Below are 23,039 nucleotides of genomic sequence, written 5' to 3'. Positions count from 1 at the left end.
AGGTTTAATTAGCGCATGATAATTTTTATATTCCGTCTCTGAAATTTGTTTCATATTTCACTTTTATCCCTTCACTTTAATTTGTTATTAAAAAAATTTTTAAACTTTAATTTTATTTCATAAAAAATCTCTCTAATCTTTTTAAATTAAAAAAATCATTTAAGTTACAGTGTGACATCTACAAATTTAGTTTCAACATTTCCAATAAATAATAAATTTTTCTCTTCTTTAAAAAGTAGATCATTGTGATGATGTTATTATTTTTGTGATAGATTCAAATAATAGTGAAAATGACTTTTTTTTAATGTGATAGGAAAGAAATAAAAAGATAATTTTATAATTTTTTTTAACTTAAAAATTTGTTAGGAATTTTTTGTAATAAAATCAAATTTTAGGATATTTTAGTATTAAATCAAAGTTAAGGGATGAAAGTGAAACAAAAGCAAAGTCCAAGGATGAATTATAAAAATTACCCCATCAGCACGTAACATAACCAGCATCCGCAGGGGAAAGCGGAGGAACTGAGGAAGCAAGAGTCAATGTCCTCGTATTTACCTTCGAGATCTTCTGCGAATCACAGAAGAACAACAGCTCAAGCAACAGATGACCACCCCATCGCTCCAGGACCTCGAATGCAGGGTCCAGGCTTAGCTCCGGCTCCTAATGTTCGACCTCTGTTTCAGTTCCTGTCATTTGGACTCATCCTGTTCTTGGGCTCACTTCAGTTTCTCTTGCCAGTCACCCATTTTCGGAACCCCTCCGATCCTCTCAGAAACTGGATCCCACTGAAAACTTCTTCATCTCCGGTAAGGTTCTCATTTCTCCTATTTAAAATCTTGTTGTTGGTGATGCTGAATAAATGTATTTATGCAGCTGACTGAGTTGGGGACTTCAAGGAATGGTGATAGTGGAGGTGATGATGGGATGGTGCATGTTGTGTCTTGGATGGATTGTCTAGACCTTCGACTTCTTGCAGTTCTTGCCAACTCAACTTTGTCAAGCTCCAGGTTCTTTATTTTATTTTATTTTTTTTTTCAGTAATCTTGGAATTCTATTTGCGTTTCTGTACATAAGAATACAAAATTGGCAATTTGTTTGAAGGGTCAATAGTGACCTTGTCCGTGGAACGCAATGTATGTCCTGGATTATGATCGACACTTCTGCATGTATATTGTATGTATCAATAGTTGTATTTGATGTTTGATATTTTCCTTTTATTGACATTTTAATGACTGATTCAATTACTTAGTAGTTTGTGGTTTTTGGGACCTAGTGCAAAAATTTGTTACAATTGCTTCCCCCCATAATTCTTGGTATTTTTTAAGATGATTTTGTTAATTTATTGTGTTCTCTTGTTGATGTTTCAGATATCCTGATTTGGTTTACTTTCATTTCTTTGTCCCTGGAGGAAACGAAGACAGAGTATCATTTTATAAATTGAAGGTCTTATTTCCACATTCAAATCTTGAAATTCATGGGTAAGCCTCTTTTTCTTCATTGCAAAATTTATTTGGTAAGCGTGTTAATGGTGTTGCAAAATTTTAGGCAGGATGAAGTTAAAGAAATAATTACGAGTGCTTTTCAAGGGATCCAATATACTGAGACCAGTTTTGAGGAAATAGTGCCATTCGTCATACCAATTGTCCACCAGTTTTTGAGCAAATTCATATATGTCTCAGCAAATGTAATCATGAAGGTTGGTTCACTTTTATGATGCATTTGTAGTAGCCTTTCTCTATATTTATTGAATATTATTTTCTTGTTGATTGACTTTAGCATGAAACAGAGAATTTAATTAAACAAAGAAGATATCAAAAAGAAACCACATAAAATATGACTCATATGTCATGCATAAGTTGTAAAATATCAGGATTTTTCCCCAAGGCATATCCAGAAATCAAAAGAACTCTGGACTTTTCCATCCTCATTAGTTCTCAGAATTTGAGACCTTGTTCTTTTGTATTGTAGCCTATTAATAAAAGCTCCCTTGTAAGCCTACTACAATATACATACTTCATAAATGTTCAGTAAAATGTCAATTTTACTGCACTTGATGCCATCTTGTGAGCTTCAAGCAACAAATTCTTTCAATCAATTGACTCAATGGAACAGCAAACGATTTTTAATAGTTCAATGTTAGAGTGTTACTTTGCAGGGAAATCAACTGCTGAAGTGGGCATGGAACACATTCTTAAGCATTAGTTGATACTTAAAGATTGACAGTTAGGAGTATAGATGAATATGGGTCTTGTTCCATGACAATTCTTCATTGGCATAGATCAAATCAAAGTGCTGTAGCTGATAATGGATTGATGGCTGGATAAATAATAGGAAATGAACAAATAATAACAAATATTTCCCTTCAACCAGCTGTTTCTATTTTCTTAACATCTCAAATTTTTTGCTAGCCTTGTGAGGTTTCAATTTATTTTTCAGCTAATATGAATAATTTGGTTCATGAGATCCATTTGTTGTCTTATCTTCTTTACGTTGTGTTGGTCTTCCAGATATTGTTTTAAGTAACTAAAATATGTTACGTAGAGAAGGAGAAAATATAGAAATAAGGAAAGGAATATGTAATTGGGCTAGTAGGGCAAATTAGAATTGTGGAGGAAAAGTTTGTTAGGTCTATTGAGTAGTTGTTAATTGTTTTGGAGGGAAACTATGAGCAGCGACTGCTGTTAGTTGTTAAAGAGCAGTTATTAGGGAATTGGAGGAGAATTTGTTATAAAAGGGAGTTGAAATTCCTGTATTAGAGATTCTGAATTCTGATCAATAATATTTTCTATCTTCTCTCTAAAATTCCCTTCTCTCTCTCTCTCTCTCTCTCTCTCCTATTCTATTGTTTCTTCTATTTTCTTCTCTGGAATATCTACTGTTAGGGCTACTACCTAACATTGGTATCAGAGCTTTGAATCCAACAAATCAATGGGTAATTTTTCCTTAGGGATTGCAGCTATGACTAGATCTGTTGTGGTAGGCCCAGAGATGGTGCGGATTGCAGAATTGGAGGAACAAATGAGAAATTTAAAGGAAGCAACTCAAAGGAATGCTGAGGAACTGAATGATTTCAAGAAGGAGATGAAGGAGGAATTAAACAAGACTTCTCTAACAAATAATGCCATTCTGAAGGACATGCGACAAATGATGATCACTCATGTGGTGGAAATGAATAAGGAGAGCAGCAGTTCAAATGAGGGGGGAAGATTGGAAATCTTGATGTTGGGGTTTTTTGGGAAAAGGGGAAAGAAATCATCAATTTTGATTCCAATGGAGTGATAGGTAAGAATTCTTTACCAATGCTAAAGGAACTCTAAATCTTCAGGGAAGTTCTAGTTCTATAATGGAATCAGGCATTTAAAGCATTACAGTTGAAGTGTTTAGTCCTGCTCGAGAAGCAATTAATACTGATTCTTGGATTAAGGATGAAGATGAACAAAAGTTTAAAGAGAAAATTTCAAGATCTCTTAAGCATTTCAATAGTCAATCAGATGGTAATAATGATCAAGATCCTACCCTCGACCTGAATTCTTCCATAAGAGATGGGTGCCTTGAAGAGGAATCGTTTGGGATTCAAGATGACATAGGTATCAATAGTGCTGTTAAAAATAGTGAAATCTTAAAAGGTTTGCTTCTTGGCCCTAGACTTGTCAAAATTTCTGGAAATAAAAAGGTTGTTCCTCTTGCTGAGAATGTTTTTATTAAAGGAAAAGACATGGAAGTTTATGAAGAAGAGAAGTATTGGAATCTTGGCGGTAGTATATTTAAGTTGAGATCATGTAATCATATGATACTCAAGGAGAATGAGTTTGAGATCTGGAGAAGACAGAGGAAGAAAATAAATTCCTTGTCAAGGGATGATTGCATTGGAAATTTGTGCAGCAATGACAAAGTAAACTGCAAAACTGTTATGAGAATTGATAAAAAGAATTCTGCATAGAGCATTTTTCCTTTTGCTGAAAATGTTAAGGAAAAGTATGAGATGGCTTCCATTTATGGCTGGACATCAAGTGGTATGGTGATCTTGTAATTCAACTAAGCCTTTATCCCACAAATTTATTGGGTCTACTATATGAATTTTCTTTCTCCACTCTAAACGATTTTGGGTTAAATATTCAGAAATGTGTAATACTTCTAGGTTATGTTGTACTACTATCCTCCAAGTCAGTGTATGTCTACCCCTTCTTTTCTTTCTATTCTCTAACCTAATGTGCTCTACTTGTCTAACTGAAACCTCCGTATGTCTGCATTTCACACGATCAAACCACCTCAATCTCCCTTCTCTTAGCTTATCTTCAATTGGTACTACTCCTACATTTTCTCTAATATTCTTATTACAGACTTTATTTAGTCTAGTATGGCCACTCATCTACCTTAACATTCTCATCTCCGCAACTTTCATCTTAGACACATATGACTCCTTTATTGTCCAATACTCACTACCATATAACATGGTCGGTCGTATGGCTGTACGGTAAAATTTTCCTTTCAACTTTTTGGAAATCTTGCAATCACATAAAACTCCTGTGACGCGTCTCCACTTCAACCATCCAGCTTTAATCCTATGACTAACATTCTCCTCACATTCCCCATCTACTTGAAGGATTGAGTCGAGATATTTAAAATGATTACTTTGGGGTAATATCACTCTAGCGAAACTAACTCATTCCTTATCACCAGTTTGGCCTTCACTGAACTTGCAATGCATGTATTCTGTTTTCGTTCTACTTAACTTAAAGCTCTTTGACTCTAGAGTACTTCTCCAAAGCTCTAGCTTTCTATTGACTCATTCTTGCGTCTCATCTATTAGAACTATATTATTCGTAAACATCATGCGTCAAGGGATACTCTCTTGTATATGTTAAGTCAATTCATCTAGAACTAATATAAAAAGGTAAAGGCTCACAGCTGAACCTTGGTATAATCCAACTGAGATAAGAAAATCTCTTGTGTCCCCTCCTACTGTGTGCACAATAATAGTTGCTCCTTCATACATATCTTTCAACATTTGTATGTACCTAATAAATACCTTCTTTTGTTCTAATACTCTTCATAAGATATCTCTTGGAACACTATCATAAGCCTTCTCCAATCAATAAAAACTATATGTAGATCTTTCTTCACATCTCTATATTTCTCCATCAAGCTTTTAATGAGAAAGATCGCTTCCATAGTTGAACGACTGGGCATAAAGCCAAATTGATTGGGAGAGATAGAAGTGCACATAGTCAATATTCCACAACTCTCTCCCACAGCTTTATAGTGTGGCTCATGAGTTTAATTCCCCTATAGTTTGAGCAACTCTGTATGTCTCCTTTATTTTTAAAAATAGGTACTAAAATACTCCACCATTCATGAGACATTTTCTTTGAGTTTAGAATTTTATTAAATAATTTAGTTAACTATGTCACTTCCACATCTCCCAAACACTTCCACACTTTAATTGGTATTCCAATGAGTCCACAGGCTTTACCCATTTTTATTCTCTTAAATGCTTCATTTACTTTTGAAGATCTAATCATTCTAGTGTAATTCACATTCTTTTCTATTGCTCTGTAATCTATATTCACGCTATTACCACTTTGACTATTATTAAAGAGATCATCAAAATAATTTCTCCATCTTTCTTTAATGTTCTTATCTTTCTCCAACACTTTTCCTTCTTTCTCCTTAATGCACCTAACTTGATTGAGATCTTGACATTTCTTCTCTCTTCCTTGCTAATTTATAAATATCTTTCTTCCCTTCTTTAGTTTCAAGTTTCTCATATAACTTTTCAAAGGCCTGCGCTCTTGCTTGACTAACCGCATTTTTTGCCTCTTTCTTTGCTATCTTAAAGGAACAAAAATTAAATGTCAATTGATAGTTCATACTTTCATGTGTCTTTTCACAAATGGAAGTTCAGACCTAGTCTTTTTCTCACTGCCTATGATTTCATTCATTGGCAACCAGGGGCAGTTGACATCTGCTGCAATTCTCCAATTTGATCATATTAGAAGAGGAAAAAGAAAAAGAACGGAAGACAAAAAGAAAAAAAGAAAGAAAGAAAGAAAGAAATTCTGGTTCAAAGTGCCAGCTAAGGATGCTACTTGGGAAGATACCACATTTATCCAAGCTCAATTTCCTTGCTTCCAGCATTCTCAGGGTCAAGAATGCTCTAATGGAGAGGGTATTGTTACGTAGAGAAGGAGAAAATATAGAAATAAGGAAAGGAATATGTAATTGGGCTAGTAGAGCAAATTAGAATTGTGGAGGGAAAGTTTGTTAGGTCTATTGAGTAGTTATTAATTGTTTTGGAGGGAAACTATGAGCAGTGACAGTTGTTAGTTGTTAAAGAGCAGTTATTAGGGAATTGGAGGAGAATCTGTTATAAAAATGAGTTGAAATATCTGTATTAGAGATTCTGAATTCTGATTAATAATATATTCTATCTTCTCTCTAAAATTCCCTTCTCTCTCTCTCTCTCTTCTATTCTTTTATTTCTTCTATTCTTTTATTTCTTCTATTTTCTTCTCTGGAATATCTACTATCAGGGCTACTGCCTAACAAAATATGAACCTGAATAAAGCATTTCTCTTTGTCACTCTCTCTCTGGGGAGGGGGGAGTTGAGGGTTTGGATTAGTTAGACTTAATATGAAAGTAGTAACACAGTTATGCAAATGACAATAATCCATACTTTCTTGGGGAAATTGTATGCTATTGAACTTGTGACAATGGGGGGGCACTTACCCTAGTTCTTCTGTTGTAGGCTACTAGACAACATAATGTGAGATGAGAAAATCTCTTGACAAAGCAGCATCCTTGAGTTACTTCACTAATGCTGCAGGGAAAAGTTGAAGAGCTAATTGGAGTTGACTTGACCAATTATGCTGTTGCAGCTGCCGAAGACTGCACTAAAAAGTTAAGCACTTACGTGAATTTTGACGTGTTGGATGCTATTCAGAGATCAGCTTCAAAGCCTTGGGTATTTGAAAGACCTTATGTGAAGGATGCCTGTATGCCAGGTTTAAGAGTTCTATTGATTGATGCGAATAAATTAGAAAAGGATTTTATGGAAGCTGTCATATGGTGGAGCAAAGTTCTGAATTTGCGGGAAAGGTTTTGCATTTTGCATGTCACGTTTCTCTATTGCTGATTTAGTGTTTTCATTGTTTGCTGTTTGTAGCTGCCAAGTTGCCAGATACTTTCTCTATTAATGATAATTCTCACTCTCAGTTCTGTTGGTAGGATGTGCTCCATTAATTAGTCAGAGACTAGGGAATCTTTCTTCAAACAATTAATGATGTAGGATTATAATAAAGGAATCTAGGTAGCACTGGTAGAATATAAAAATTTGAACCTAGGTTTGTGGATCGATGTCTTGATCCACCATTAAGAATTTTATTATGGCTTTGTAATTAGTTGATGTCTAAAAATTGGAGAGCTTGAGAAGGAAAAATAAATTTAATTTTGCAGGACACTTCCTACAAACATATCTTGTTTATATCTATTGTAATTTTACAAATTCTAACTTTTGAGGGTACATGCATATATTTTCAGTATGGAGAGTAGATTACATTTCAAAGATTATAAAATTCTCTGGGCATTGATGTCACTTCTGATTGTTAAAGCAGCATGGTCTTATAAGATTCTTTGGTTTAGGCAGAGATGATATTGCAACAGCTTAATGACTAAAAACAATAAAAACCTTAGCATGAAGTTGTGATTTTGACAAATTCTTTTAATTTTTTCAATTTTAGATTGATTCAAGAAATTAGTTTTAGTTTTAGCCTTTTGATCAAAATTAAAGTTAACAATATTTTATTGTTCGGTTGGAATAAAAAAAAAAAATATTTGTTTTCACTTTTACCATCCTCCCCCTTCTCTCTCTCTCTCTCTCTCTCTCTCTCTCTCTCTCTCTCTCCACTCGTCCCCTTTCTCTCTTCCTCATCTCCGTGTCTTTTTCTCCTTGCTGTAGCCATCCCCACCAAAAATCCCAACCATGTAGATCTTTATTGAGCTTCCTGATGAAATCCTCCACTGCATAGTCTCATTGATGCCCATAAATTTGGCAATGAGAATAAGCAGTGTCCAGTAGATAGAGACACCTCTGGAAGTTCAACTCTATCATTGGTATCGACTCATTGGTTCCTATTCTTTCTTTTTTAAACTATCATTAAACTATCTTTAGATTCCATGTTATAGATGCTCATGGTGGTTGGACCACTTGCAGCCCTATCCCTTCTCTTCTTTGGTCCAGTACTCTGTCGATTTTGCTCTGAATTGTCATGTTTCAGTTTTGGTATAAAATGTTTCATCTCACGCTGGCACAGACAGGTTTTTCTGGATTCCAAGTTTTATTGCTTTGTACAATCCGCTACCAAATCATTGAAAGAACTGTCTTTGAGTTTCTTCAACTTTAGCCCTCTGAATTTTCTGGGATTTGCTTCTCTTAGCTGTCTATATTTTTTCTCCAATGCTCAGTGACCAAGTTGTAGATCATATTGTTTCAATAATAGTACTAATTGTTTCAAGTTTGACTAATTGACTAAAATTACAAATAATTTATCAAATCAGACTGAAATAAACAAAATTAAAAGAATTGGTCAAAATTGTAAATTTAGTAGAGATTTGGATTTTTTTTTTTTGGGTCGTTTGGGTTATTCAACTGTCAATTATTATAAACATACAGTGGAAGAACCATGGGAAAAAATTAAGTGGAAACAACATATGGTCATACAGGCTTCTAACTGCAACATTCTATTTTGTGATTTGCAGTGTTTTTTCCTCTTATCAGTCCATAGTTTAGGGAGCTAAAACACATGCCGTATTGCTGAGTTGCCTTTTATTTTGTGCATGGGTTGTTTTCAGCACAAGTCCGAAAGGCCTGGCAGTCTCATTGGCACTCTACAATAGGTATCTCCGGCTTTCTTTTTCTTGGTTGGTGAAGCATTCAACATCAACAGATGTCAGCAACAGTATGGTTGTCCTCTACGATGGGCCCTCTGTTTGCTTTGAATCAGGCGGTGCCACCATCTCACAATCCAGTCAGGACAATGCCTGGACTCAGTTCGTTCCTTCAATCTCAAATCAAATCTTGGATAGCTAGAGTTGATTGGTCATGAAATGAGATTTGCCTTGAATGTGGTGCATGAAGAAGCTGTTATGCATCATGAGGAACCAAATATTGCAAGTCAAAAATGAATATGAAAATATAGATGTTTAAGGTCATAATTGAAATTGTAATTATTTTGTTGATGCATAGGAGACTTTTTTTCATGTATTGGAAGAGACATGACCTTGAAGCTTTCCATGTTAGCATAGGATTGTATGAGATTTATCAACTTCTGATATTATCAGATTAATTGAAATGTATGGTCAGCAGATTGTTTGTGGACCTAAATGATGATATTATTTCACTGAGCTGTCTGTTGATGAACGGTTCCTGCATAAATTATGCTGCGGAGAGACAAGACATGTTCTTGTTGTATGTAGCATTTTAAATCCAGGGAACATTTGAGATGGCATATCCAGAAAACACATTGTTTGTTCTTCTATTGGGCATTTATGCAGAAAATGTACTTGCAAACTGTAATTAGTCTCGAGGAAAATTGATATTAATAACAACAATGAATTTTTTTTTGAACTTTTTACCATTTTTTTTTAACAATTTCATAACTTTAAAACTTAAGAATTAAGTTTAACATTTGGAAGAACAAGTTAATTATTTCAGATTGTTTTGCTGAGTTATTGGTATTTTAAGATCTAAATTTTGTTACATTAATTTTAATGAGTTAAAATACAATTGATTGCAAATAAAAAAAAAAAAACATTAGAACGGAAGAAATAAATCAATTTATTAAAAAAATAAATAATTAAAAATATTCATATTTACATTTGAGATATGAGATAATGAATGAGAATTGCAATTTATATATGTTATTTTTTCTACCTTTTTTAAACAATTTTAATTATAAATGCAATCAATCACCTTATAAACCGTAATTGTATAAATAAATTATTTGTCAGTAATATATATATTATATATTAAAATTGAGTTCTATTAGTAACAGTATATCGCAATTGATTGTGTAGGAATTGAAAAAATTGAATTACAAGTTTACCCTTCGTTCCATGTTTTTCGGTGTATGAAGGACCTGAGTTTTTCAGTTTTTTCTTTTGACTTCCTGTTGGGTTCTTTTTTTTTTCTACAACAGTGCGTTATGATTTTTGACCCTGTTTACTTTATTTTCTTTGCCATGGCCAAGACCCAAAATGACGTCGTCTTTTGACTTTGTTTCGTTCTCCTTGGTTCAATATTACAGCATTCTTCTTCTTACAACCCTGTTTTTGGGAAATTTCCCGTGCAGATGTATTGTGGAAATTAATTTACCAGAAAGAGGTTAGTTAGAAGGAAATTACAAATAGGGGTGTTTTGTGATGAGGTGGAATGCATTGTAAAGAAAATGCTACTATAACTGACGTTTTGTGCACATTTGAATATTTTTATGAATTTGAAGAGTTGAATGCCAATTATAATAGCATTTTGCCTTGTACACTATTATAATGGCGTCTTATACCTGCCGAATGATTGCTCTCCTTAGCATAGTGAACGCCAATATAAATGGCGTCCCGAGATGAACGCAAATATAAATGGTGGACCATTTGCATGCCATTAAAAATGGCGTTTGGCCATTGTCACGCTTGGAAAGGAATTTTTATAATTTAAATTGTAATCTTACATAAATTTATTTATTATTATTAATATGAATAATGGACGCCATGTGCTTGCAATTTCTAAATTAATTTATATTTTGTAAATTATACAATTTCTTATGTAAATTTATTTTTTATATTTTGTAAAATATGTTAATTTAAAAATTTACACCAGCCTATCGTACGAGGAACAAGTGAAGATTGATTTGGTAGTTTAAACGGTCTATAATATATAAATAATTTTTTTAGTTATTATTATAGAAATTGTCTAGAAATAATTAATTTAATTCGTTGTTGTAAATTACTAATTACTGTAGATGTAGATGGCAAAAAAGAAGATAATGAAGGGAATACAAAATGGGCGGTGAAAAATTTTTTAACTATCTTATGTTGTATGTCGGTTATTGTAATTATTGAACCGTTTTTATAAATGATAATGTGTTATTATGAGCTCAATATTATTTTTATTTTTTTTGTTATATTGAAAAAATTATATCTGTAGGATGGTTTGTGTTTGTAAATATTTTAGCAAATTGCATTGTCTTTAAAAGTCAAATAGAACACAATGTTATTATATAAGAAAATAAAATAAAAGTAGCACCACAATAAATATATAAATTAAGACAACTATTCAATTAAGTCAAGTTTCACAATCAGGTCTCCTTACATGTCGCCTTGCTTGAAGAACTCATTGTTGTCACCGCCTTTCTGATCTTCTGGATCACCTTGTATATCTTGAGGTTGGTTAGGAGTCATCGTTAATTGAACTTCAGGTTGTCTATGTTGTCGTCCTAATGAATCCCTCCCCTGCAGTATAATGCATACCACTTTGTTTATGGTGTCCAAATAGTCCCACACCAGAAGGAATATGGCCTAAGGCACCAGATTGATATGGTGCAAAGTATTGACCTGAAACATATCCACCATATTGAGTAGAAGCATAGTGTGATGGCCCAATGCTAGATGGTTTGCTAAAAAGAGCGAATAAGCCGCCAAATGGTGCTTGCAGTTGCTGATTTTTAATGAAGTCGAACATTGTTATGCTTTGCATTTGAGATTGAAATGGCATCCATGTTGCAGGTGGGCTAGGCATTGATGGGCTTAGCACCCAACCCGTGTACTATGTTGGGATAGTTTCTGAATGTGGTTGGAAAATTATGGACAGACTAAGATCAGGTGGTGTAGGCACCGATGGAACAGAATCAGAAGGATTAGGCACAGATGATGTGCAGTATGGGTGGAATGCGACAGGTAGGGGCAAAACATCATTGGCTGGAGAGGGTGGATGAATTGGCGGTTGTCTATGTCGAGCAAGACGTGATCGACATCGTCTATGGGAGCGCTTTGGCTGATCGAAAGGTTAGTTATCTTCCAATTCATTTATAAATTCTGCTAGTTGTGGTTCATCCTCAGGAGGTGGCATCTGACAAAGTCGACTTTCTTACTCTAGAGCATTCAACATTTTCCTTAGTGTACGCTTAACTTCTGCCACATTTTTTATTGATGGATAGTCTAATTTGAGCAAACAATCATTGATTCCGTCTTCCTATAAATAACAATGTGTTAAAAAATTATTAATTAATATTTTGTGTTAAAAAAATTTAAAATCATTAATAGTATGTATTTAATTAAGAAAAAATAGGTATTGTAAATCATTACCATAGAACCAATAGTAGCTCCAAAAACTGAGATATACTGTCTTGCAACTCGAAGGTATCACTCTATATATTCAGAATGATGGTGGAGTGGCTCAACCATTTATTGCCCTTGAACAATGAATTGTTGTCGCCTTTTCCAATAATTAATAAAAGTTGCATGGTGGTACTCTCAATTACTCTCACTTAGCTAAAAAGTAATCTCATGAAGTTCATTTGTCTACATTGGTGGGTGTGAAATAAGCTGAATCATTATAAATTGCCTGAGTGCCTTATCAGGTTGGTGCCATTTAACAATATGAAAGCATATTAATGGCACCTTTGCCTTTCATATAACATGGCCATGAACACACGTCTGGCAGCTCATCCAACAGTTCTTCACTATATGGTTCCCATTTAAATTGCAAAGTGCAATATTAACAAAATATTAATTTAACAGTGTATTGAGGAAAAATGTAACGAAAAATATAAAATATACTTATTTTAATTAAGAATACGCAAGTGTGGTTTACATCTTGAAATCGCATCCGATCAAAGTTGTATTGGATTTGTGGTAGCAAATGGGTTGTTAGTTCAGTAATCTATCTACTTTTACTCCACCTGTAATTTGAAAAATATTTTTCTTAATCAAATACAAATCTTTTTGTTGATTGGTTAATGGAAAGAAATAAATAAGTAATGCACATACCTAACATCTAGTGTAATGCCTCAAATTTACAGATCATATTCATTATATTTTAGCATGCATATCAACTATTGAATATGGTATGTAAATTTACTTAAGTGAGGGGTTAAAGTAAAAAGAGGTAAAAGATACCTATGGACTTAGTTGTAAAGTTATTAAAGTTTAGGGGCAAAATTTAAAAACTTTCTAATTTAGCACATAATTGAGTTTAATTATCATTAAGTGTGATTAATTAAGTCAATGGAGATGTATTAGTTAAATTAATCATGATTAGGAAAAATTAAGTATAAATAAAAGTCAAGTTAATGATTAGGAATTTCTAAACATTAAAAGTTTGCCATTCTCAATATTTACAAGTTTGCCATTAGGGAATTAAAATAATATAAATATTTATTAGTAGAGACAAATGATCATCATCTTCTTCCTCCTCTTCTCTCTTGGCCGAACCCTTATCTCCTTCCTTTCCGCCATTTTTCTTTCTTCCAAGCTTAAACTCTCACCAATTTCTCAACCTCCATCACTTAAGATAGCATAATTAAGCTTCAATTTAGTGAGAGCACCTCTTTTAAGCAAGAAATTTCAAGGATTCAAGAAGGTTACCAAGTAATCAAATTAGGAAAAAGTTCAAGGTAAGGGAAAAATTGAGTTTAGCAAGCATGAATTCATGTTGTCATGTCATAATCATGGCATAAATGTGATTTGTGATGAGAATTTCTCAAATTTCTTCAAGGAGGAAATTTGGTCCAAGCTAACAAGGAATAAGGGAAGAACAATAAAGTTGATTAGAGGTGAAATTGAAGAACTAAGCAAAGATTAGAAGCTAAATTTTGGTATGTGTACTCTTAATTTCTTCTTAAAATTTGTTGCTTAGGGTTTTCATGCCATTTAGGAGTTTCAGCAAAATTGAATATAAATGTTTAATTTATAGATAAAAAAATGAAGTTTAATGTGTGTAAATGATGTAGTGCCTATTTGAAGTCATGTTGCTTGGTTTGTGTTGAAGAATGCATTGTGAATATACATGTTAAACAATCTGGCCGAATTTGACTAGATTGGACTTTTAGAACCAAATCTTGAGTTCCAAATGACCTAAAACTTATGGCAAATTAAAGTTAAGATATAATGCTAAAACTTTCATGAAGGCAAGTTGCTCTAATTCTGTGTGTAAATACCTTGAATAATTACTAGAAGTTGAGTTACAAAATCTGGAACTTGGGAGCAGTGTACTCTGAACAGTCCAGAGTGAATTGGGTATAAGTTACACTATGAAACTCCAAATGAGGTGATTCTTGATTTTTTGAAAAGCTAAGACATAAAGAAACAACTTTTGTGGAGAATAAAATGACAAATTTTGATTGCTACTTGTTCAAATCTGGACTCTAAAAACTGTCCAGAACTTGTCCTGTGATCAGTAAATTAGTGCAAATGAACATATCCTATTTATTTGGACATAACTCACTGTATAAAATTCCAAATAAGGTAAATCTTGTCTTTTGGAAAGCTAAGACATAGAGGAAAAACTTTTATGAAGACCAATTTGACAAATTATGACTGAAACTTGACTGAAATTGAGTTCTAAAATCTGTCCAGAAACTGCCTTATATTCTGGAAGAAAAAGACAGATATGAACAGATCCTGCTCATTTGGTCATAACTTGTGATCTATAAAATAGAATTAAGCAATTCAAAGACCAAATGAAAGTTAAGACATAAATCTAAAAATCTTATGAAGAAAGCATAAGCTAATTCTTGCATTTACTTGGTCCAATTTCTGATGGAAAACTGTATATACATTTAGGAATTTGCAAGATTTTGCCATGTCATTTATTAATGCAAATTGCATATGTATTTAGTATGCTTGAATGCAAAGACTATACAAATATGGAAATGGCATGAGGAAGTTGGCACACATATCTTGACAATTATGTGAACAAAGAATGTTGAATTAATGCTAATTTTGAAAGTTGAGCGAAGTAAACCTAGACAATGAGTATAGGATTGGATAGGAAGACATGCTACTGATCAGAGCCACCGAGTGGTCAGTACCAAGAACAAAAGTCAGTGTTATACCGGTCAAAGCCATCAAGTGTTCAGTACCGAGAATGTAAGCCTGTGCTAAACTGACCAGAACCATCGAGTGGTCAGTGTCATGAGTTCCCTTATCCAGTCTATATACCATCTGTCATAGGTTACTATGGGTACTAAAGTAAAGCTTCCAATTATGATCATAAAGACAATAATTTCAAATAAGATATGATATGATAAAGTGCATTTAACCTCTTTAAATGGTATAATTAACCAGTATGGATTTATTGACCTATATTTATGTCATGATGTTATATACTTGTTTTAAAACTTTTAAATACTCTTGTATGAATATTATGAGCATATTATGTGTTAATGAGCATAAGAAAAAAAATATTTTGTTTTAAATTAAGAGTGCACCACTAAACTATTTAGCTTAGCGCGAAGATTTGTTTTCTCGCACAGGTATAGTAAATAAAGTGTAGATAGGGGCTGACAGGAGGTAGATCGGATCTGCAGAAAAGTCCATAGTCATCATATCTCGGACTTTTGGGTAGATGCATCATCATCATCCTCATTGTATAGTTTTACTCATATGTATGTGTACCTTATGTTGTAACAAATATTGCGTAACTTTATTTTAGAGATTGTAACCATAAGGATGTAAGTTTAATTTAGCCCTGTGAGATGGTTAATAAAATTGTAAATTAAAGACATTGCTTGTGTATATGCAACTTGGGTGAAAAATGGATATTGATGAAATTGATGATTTTTATGTGATGGAAATGATATAGAAACTGAGGATTTAACAGGTTATGAACATTATTTTAGCAGGTGAATTATTAAAATTTAGGGGAAACTCTTGCAGTTTCTCCATTTAACAAAAGCAGATAAATTACGTAGTAAATAAATTGATAAGAAAATAAGAAAAATAAATAATGTCATAGAGATAGGTGCTCGGTGCACCGAATGTAACATCTCCTCTCGGTTTCACTGTAGATTGGGTAAGGGGGTGCTACACCTAGTGGCGCATCATCAAGTGCTGGTGGATCTCTTAAAGATGGAGAGATTATTTGAAATCTTTCCTAGGCCCATATTTGTAAAATGAAAAGAGGCGCTAAAATCTCCATCGTTTTAGTAACAATAACACTATATAGCTCTCGATAAAGAAAGGCTAAGCGTGCTCCTCCCCAGCTGTATGTCGCTGCTTCCCTCATGTCCTTTAAAAGTGGTAGGAACATGAGGTTAATATGCGAGTTTGTCTTGTTCGAAAATATATATTCGATTAGTCGTAATATATATGCTCGTGCATGCCATAAAATAGTCAGTTCATTTGCATTATTTGGAATGGCTCCAAACTCATTAGCTAGCCATGGCAATTTCAATGTCTGTCCTTTTACCATGATTTAAAGTGGTTTAGCTCTCAACATCTCACAAATAGCTAGCCAATCAGCTTGGGACATCCCAGTAACAGGAGAATCGTCAACAGACAAATTGAAAATAATGCTAACATCTTGTAGAGTGATTGTACACTCACCAATTGGCATAATAAATGTATGGGCCTCTGATCGCCATCGTTTTACAAAGCACTTATTATGTGCCAATCTAGTGAAAAAAAATCATAACCGGGCAATGCCAATAAATCCAAAATCTCAGAGATGAGGAATGATTCGGTCGTCAATATGAGAATGCAAGATGTTCCCTTGCCTCTTACATGTAAGGACTTCATTCTCAATTGTACCATTCCAAATCCATTCAAAACAATGTTGTGCCTAGAGTCAAAGAAGCTCTGGATCAATTAGCCCTGGCATAATGTAATCTCTTCTTTACTATTGTTTAGCCATACCTATTCATTGTAGCAAATAAACATTTTTTAAATTGTATTTTCATAGCTATAATAACACCTATATGTCCATTGTACATTAATTAACAAACGATGAAAACACAATGAAATCACATTAATTAATAACGCATATATGTCCATTGTACATTGTATTAACAAACGATGCAATCACATAAGTATGGAATAAATACTCAATTCAAAGATACGAACAAAAAATTGTTTAATACATCAAAACATAATAGAAATATTTTTCAAAACATTATAGGTAACTAGGTATGAATGACTAATTGATTCACAGGACATGATCTAATTAGCTTGTCATATAAGTCTTTCTCCAATTTATAGTCGAGTTTAGGTAACATGTGCTTGAACAGAGTATGTCTATTACTCTAACGCATATTTATACCATTCGATTGACACATTGTCCTTTGGGCAACCCAACTAGCATATGAAGGAACGGAAGCGTGAAAAACACAAGTTTATACCATTGAATTCATAATTTTCACCTAGGGTCACATGCATCATGCAAGATTTATTTTTATCTATTTGATTTCAATGATAAACAACATATTAAAACTCTTTTAATATGTTTTTGGATCTGTATTTGCCATTTAAGATTTTAAAATTAATCAGATTAATTTTAGATCCCTAGATTAAATCAAAAACAAACACACTAACCTCTTGATGCACTGCAGTGTATTTGTGCCTTTGAGATGCGTCTTCAGGACACCAGATGTTGTCCCTCTAGCTTGTCCACACCAAGAACACCTATTGCAGCCCTTGAATAGCTTCTAAAGCTTTTTCTATTATTTAGAAAATCAAGTTCTGCCTTTTAAGAGATTAAAGATGTAAACTGGATACTAGAAACAATTTCTAGTATTTTTAATTCAAGAGATTGTTTGCTAATCTCTTGGAATGAATGAGAGATGAAGAAGAAAAGAAGGGAGAGGCAGCTAAGGGGTGGCGGCACCTTTGGGAGCAGCAGCTTGTGTGTTTTAATTTTTCATAACAACACTTATATAGCTAGGTCACCACTTAAAACCCTTGCCACATGTCACCCTTTGATTGGTTCTAGGTTTAATTGACCCAATCACATTGTGCCAAGTGTCAAACCTATATTTAATCTTAATTATAATCATCTTACATGATTAAAAGACATTTGGCAAGCTTATGTGTAATGCCATGTGTCACCATCTCATGGTGCCACATGTCACCCTATAAAATGACCAAAATGCCCCTGTGTCTTAATTTTGAGTTCTTAACCCAAAATAATTATTTCTCTTTTTCTAATCAATTTATATCAAATATAAATTAATTAATTAATCTCTATTAATTAATTTCTCATTAATTAAATTCATATTTAAACACTTTAAATATAAATTTAACTTATACTTTACATCCAATAATCTAAATTTGGTTTCAAGTCATGCTAGGGACTTTGCAATCTAATTGCAAACCAAACCTATTTAATTAATCAATTAAACTCTTTAATTAATTAATTAAATCATATTTAATTAGGTGATAACTTGTGTATGTCTGTGACTTACTAAGCTCATCACTAATTGGCAATGAGATATGATATCAGCTCTTAATATCATCAGAACTCTTTCTTACCATAAATGATTTCTCTAAATCATTTTATGCACCTCATAGACCATGGTTAACACCTAGCATAGCATGCCATGGCCACCCAATTAGTAATAAGGTTTACCTTAAATGACCTATAATCATATGTTACCATGCACTAGAATCTTTCTGTTACAAAATCCCAACTCAAGCTGGAGTCATGGTTTATGTCAAACTCCATTTGCTATGAATATTATGTTCTCTTTTAATTCCAGTTCTTGATTAAAAAGATTTTCTTATCAGAAACTCTTTTCTGATTAAATCTATCTGTCCTGGCCAGGAACTTGAAACATCAAGAATAATTAAATGAACATAGGATTTTATCTCTATTTACTTAGAGGAACAGATTCCATCTTGGTCAACACCTACCTCCATATATAACTAATAGGAGCCAACACATGCCCATATACCCATACACAGTACAAGTGTGAAAGCAGTATCAAACTCAAACTACCTATATATAAGATAACTGTGCTATCTCAGGTCTAAAGATTATATGCATTGATATGATTTATGACAAAATATTGACAAGAGTAAACTCCATGTGCTTGTCATAAGTGTCACTGGTTCGGCCTACTTATCATTTATAAGTGCCTATTATGTTTGTCATATGGCATGAGACTCACTATTCCATCTTATTTATATCTCATATAAATTGTAACACCTCCGTTTGCATAGCCTGGTAGATTTCACTGTTCCGGTGACCGGTGTCGGTCCGGACAATTAAGGAGATTAGAACCACACTTAAGACAACTAGAGAAGCCATAAACACAAATAATTAGTAATGTTCAATTAGTTGAGTATAAATAAGAAAAACAAAACATAAGAAGTTAAACGAGCCGAGAGTCACAGCGATGGGTGACTTTGTCGGGAAGGACTACGAAGTTATTTTAAACTCAAATTTCAAACCGTAAAAAGTGACGCTGAGGTCTTTAGGACCCTTATGAACATAGTGGAAAAGAGAAAATCACGAAAAAGAATTGTTAAGCCAGTCAAATAATTAGGTCAGGGAGCCGGAAGAAATATGGAATTATTTGCAAACCGGGATGAACCGGCGATGGGCAATTTGGTTAATTGACCCCGAGAGCTGACTCCTGACCTAACTGTTAAATAAAATCGGAGAAAAGAAAATTTCGGAATCGAAAATTAAATTAAAGAACTAATAGAAAAATAGAAAAAAAAAGAGGAAAATAAAAAAGTAAAAAGGTGATGACATGATGCATGACCTCATGCATGATGTCATAAAATAAATTAATTAAGTTAATTATTAATTTAGATTTTTGTGGTCTTCCATAAGTTAAATTAGCTAAAAGAAAAGAAAAAAAAAAGAAACAAAAAGTCCTCTTCCATCTCTCTTTGCCGCCTCCCTTCTTCCATAAATCCTCTATGAAAGCTTTTCATTTAAGCTTACCTTTAAGCTTAATTTTTCCTTACTCAACCTTAATAACTCTCATAAAAACTTCACTAGAGCTTATCGTTGCAACTTGAGAAGAGGATTACAAGAAGAAAGAAGAGTTAAAGATAGGGTTTTGAGGTTTTAAGAGAGGTTAGTATGTTAACTTATTACTTTCCATTTTAAATGCATCAATTGTTGTTGAAATGAACTTAAAAACTAATAAAGTGAAATAAAAAAAATGAGGGAAGGACCATTACTGAATTTTTGGCCAGCTTTAAGAGGAGTATGATTTGCATGAATTTAATGGGTTTGAATGAATTTATGGACCTCCCTTAGTTGGATGATTATGATTGAGAACTTTGAAATTTGCTAATGGTAATTAAGTAGTGAGATTAGGGTTTGAAACTTAGGGTTTGAACCAAAAATATGAGAAATGAGTAAATGATATCTTTGACCAATTGTGAACTGAAAAATGGTCAATTGTGACCAAATAAATTGTGTTTGAATTATTGGAAGTGAAGCCAAATTCGGAGGTTGTATGGTCATGCTGTTGGCAGCATGACCAAGTCAACTTTGAAGGACTAAAACTGAAATTTTACAAGTCCAATTGATATGGTACTAATTGGGGATGAAAATAGACATAAAATGACACAATTTTCATTTAGGAACCATGCCCAAAAAGTGACCAAAACTTAGTGAACAAATTGACCAAAGTTGGATAAGTGCAGGCTGCCACTGCACAAACTGACCAAATGAACAGTAATTGTTCATTTGGTCATAACTCGAGCTAGGTAGGTCAAAATGATCTGAAATTTTACCAGTAATTAGATAAGATATAGATATAAAACTTTCATGAAGAACACCAACCCAAATTATGCCATTAACCTAATCAAAGTATTGAGCAAAGTTGAGTTATTGAACCTGCAAAACTGCAGAATTGCCATTTGAACAGTAAAGTTTCAATGGCTATAACTCTCTCTAGAAAACTCCGATTTAGGCGATTCTTGAACCGATGGAAACCTGAGACATAGTAGAACATTTCATATGGAGAAAATTAGACCAAATTATGGACTTAACTTGATCAAATTATTGAATGAAGTTGGATCAACAAATCTGCAGAACCAAATTCTGCAGCATGAACAGTAATAGTAATTTGCTTATAACTTGAGCTACAAAACTCCAATTGGGGTGATTCAAAAATGAGAATAAACTTAAGACAATAAGGAACATTTTCTATGAAGAAAGTTTTACCAAATTCCAACAGTAAACTGACCAATGAAACAGTATAATTAAGGACACCAAAACTAAAAATTTGGCAATTTTACCTAAAAGACCTAAGTTTTGAGAAAATGACCAAAACCAACAAGTTTGGTGACCAAAATGTGGTATGTGGGTAAAGTTGGAATTTCCATACCTATTAAGCCTTAGAAAGTCAATAATTTGACTTGAATAGTGCAATGAATAGTAACCCGAAATACAAAATTTCAAAAACGTCGAATTTAGCACGTTAGAGTTAGGTAAAAGTAAAGTTAAATTTATTTTTGGATTTATGCTAAGTTATGGTACTGAAACACTGTGAAATTGTGTGTTTCAGTGGAAAGGAATACTGGGACAGAACCCGAGGAGTCGAGTCAAGGCCAACAGGCGACTCGCTTGAGGTTTGTGCACAACTTATACTTTTTATAATCATCTTTTGCATACTGTTTTGAATAATATGAAATATTGGATGATGGCATTCTTATGATATTTGACTTAAATTGTTGAAAGTTATTATGCATATTGAAATGACAATGTTTAGCAAAATGTTAAAATAAGTTTTGAAACTACAGTGTTATGACCATATATTTGAACACCTCACTAGCACGACTAGTGGGGGTAATTAGTTTTGAATTTTGATTCCTTCTCTGGAGAAGTGTTGAGGTGTGCCAGTAGAAGAGGATGTGAATGGATATCCATATATTTGAGCTAGCTAGCCTTGTGATGTGATTTCTCTTTAGCCGCTGGCTATTGAGATTCTATTTGTTTCGAATGGCATGATCTAACTGTGGGTTTTATGAAATGTGATTTGATACTTCAAAATGAAATTGTTTGGGATTAAAATCTCATAATGCATGATTTGTATTTAATTCTCATGTTCAGTTAAATTTTCGAATAAATGTGATTTAAGTCCTGCATAAAGATTATTTTAGTATGTTGTGCACCATTGAGTCCTAGTACTCAGCGATAGCTTCTATTCTTTGTCAGATCTGAGACTAGAGGAGCAAGTGAGTAGTCTTGAGGTGTGAGGAGCTATCACTTAAAGTCTTGTGTATAATTTATACCCTAACTGTAAATATTTCTTTTGATGTATATATTGCACATAAATGTATGGACATGTAAAAATGGGTCTTGAGCAGTTTGTATAAAATTTGTATAAAGTTGTACTATATATTGTATTTTGAAATTCTCTTAATGTAAATTTTGTAATGATGTATCTAAATTGTTTTGTTTCTAATGAAATATGAATGGAACTATTTTATTTAATTTGAATGAAATGGATTGCTAGTATTTGGATGATCATTGGATAGTGGATTTGAAATTTGAAAGTTGATAATGTGTTGAGAAATTGATTGAGATTGAGTATGAAATTGAAGCAGTTGTTGAGAAAAATTTTTAGAAGTGCTTTTTACAGGTATTTGAAGAAATGGTTTCTCAAAATACAGACAGAACTCTGTCAAAATTTTTATAAAATTTGCGGAAAAATAAAATGGGCCAAAATTTTCAACTAGCTTTCCACTTAATTACATGTTTTAAATACTTATTAGAAATACTCACCACTTATCAAAAATAAGAAAATTGATTTAAAATCCCTTGTAGGGTACTTAATGAGTTATCGGTAGGTGAAGTTCGGTAGTTCATTAGGTATTCTACGGGATCATGTTATGCCTTACAGAGGGGTAAGGTGTGACATGTTTTAGTGGTATCAGAGCAAATTTTTGAAGTATGTTTTAAATTGTGAATTTGTGTCTTTTCTTGGCAAATCCCACATCGGCAAAGCACGGAGATGGTCTTGGGTTCAAAAAGTAATAATATATAAAATGGGGGAACTAATCACTAGAGGCGCCTTTTGGTGGA

General features: G+C 33.2%; 1 protein-coding gene across 1 annotated transcript; it reads left to right on the top strand.

Moving 5' to 3' along the window:
• Positions 1 to 496: 496 nt before the first annotated feature.
• On the top strand, positions 497 to 9,383 carry LOC110655136 (uncharacterized). Its single transcript, XM_021811331.2, has 6 exons — positions 497 to 806; positions 874 to 1,007; positions 1,368 to 1,478; positions 1,546 to 1,696; positions 6,828 to 7,099; positions 8,852 to 9,383. Exons 1-6 carry the CDS (start codon positions 540 to 542, stop codon positions 9,087 to 9,089), a joined length of 1,173 nt encoding a protein of 390 aa, XP_021667023.1. The 5' UTR covers positions 497 to 539; the 3' UTR covers positions 9,090 to 9,383.
• Positions 9,384 to 23,039: the final 13,656 nt, after the last annotated feature.

This window comes from Hevea brasiliensis, chromosome 11, assembly GCF_030052815.1.
Source record: "Hevea brasiliensis isolate MT/VB/25A 57/8 chromosome 11, ASM3005281v1, whole genome shotgun sequence".
Taxonomy (NCBI): Eukaryota; Viridiplantae; Streptophyta; class Magnoliopsida; order Malpighiales; family Euphorbiaceae; genus Hevea; species Hevea brasiliensis.
This window is presented reverse-complemented; position numbering and strand designations above follow the sequence as displayed.

Excerpts from the sequence above, each read along its gene's own strand:
- LOC110655136 (XM_021811331.2), top strand. The coding sequence starts at position 540 with ATGTCCTCGTATTTACCTTCGAGATCTTCTGCGAATCACAGAAGAACA. Across the intron at positions 807-873 it reads TGAAAACTTCTTCATCTCCG|CTGACTGAGTTGGGGACTTC; the intron begins GTAAGGTTCTCA and ends GTATTTATGCAG. Across the intron at positions 7,100-8,851 it reads GTTCTGAATTTGCGGGAAAG|CACAAGTCCGAAAGGCCTGG; the intron begins GTTTTGCATTTT and ends GGTTGTTTTCAG.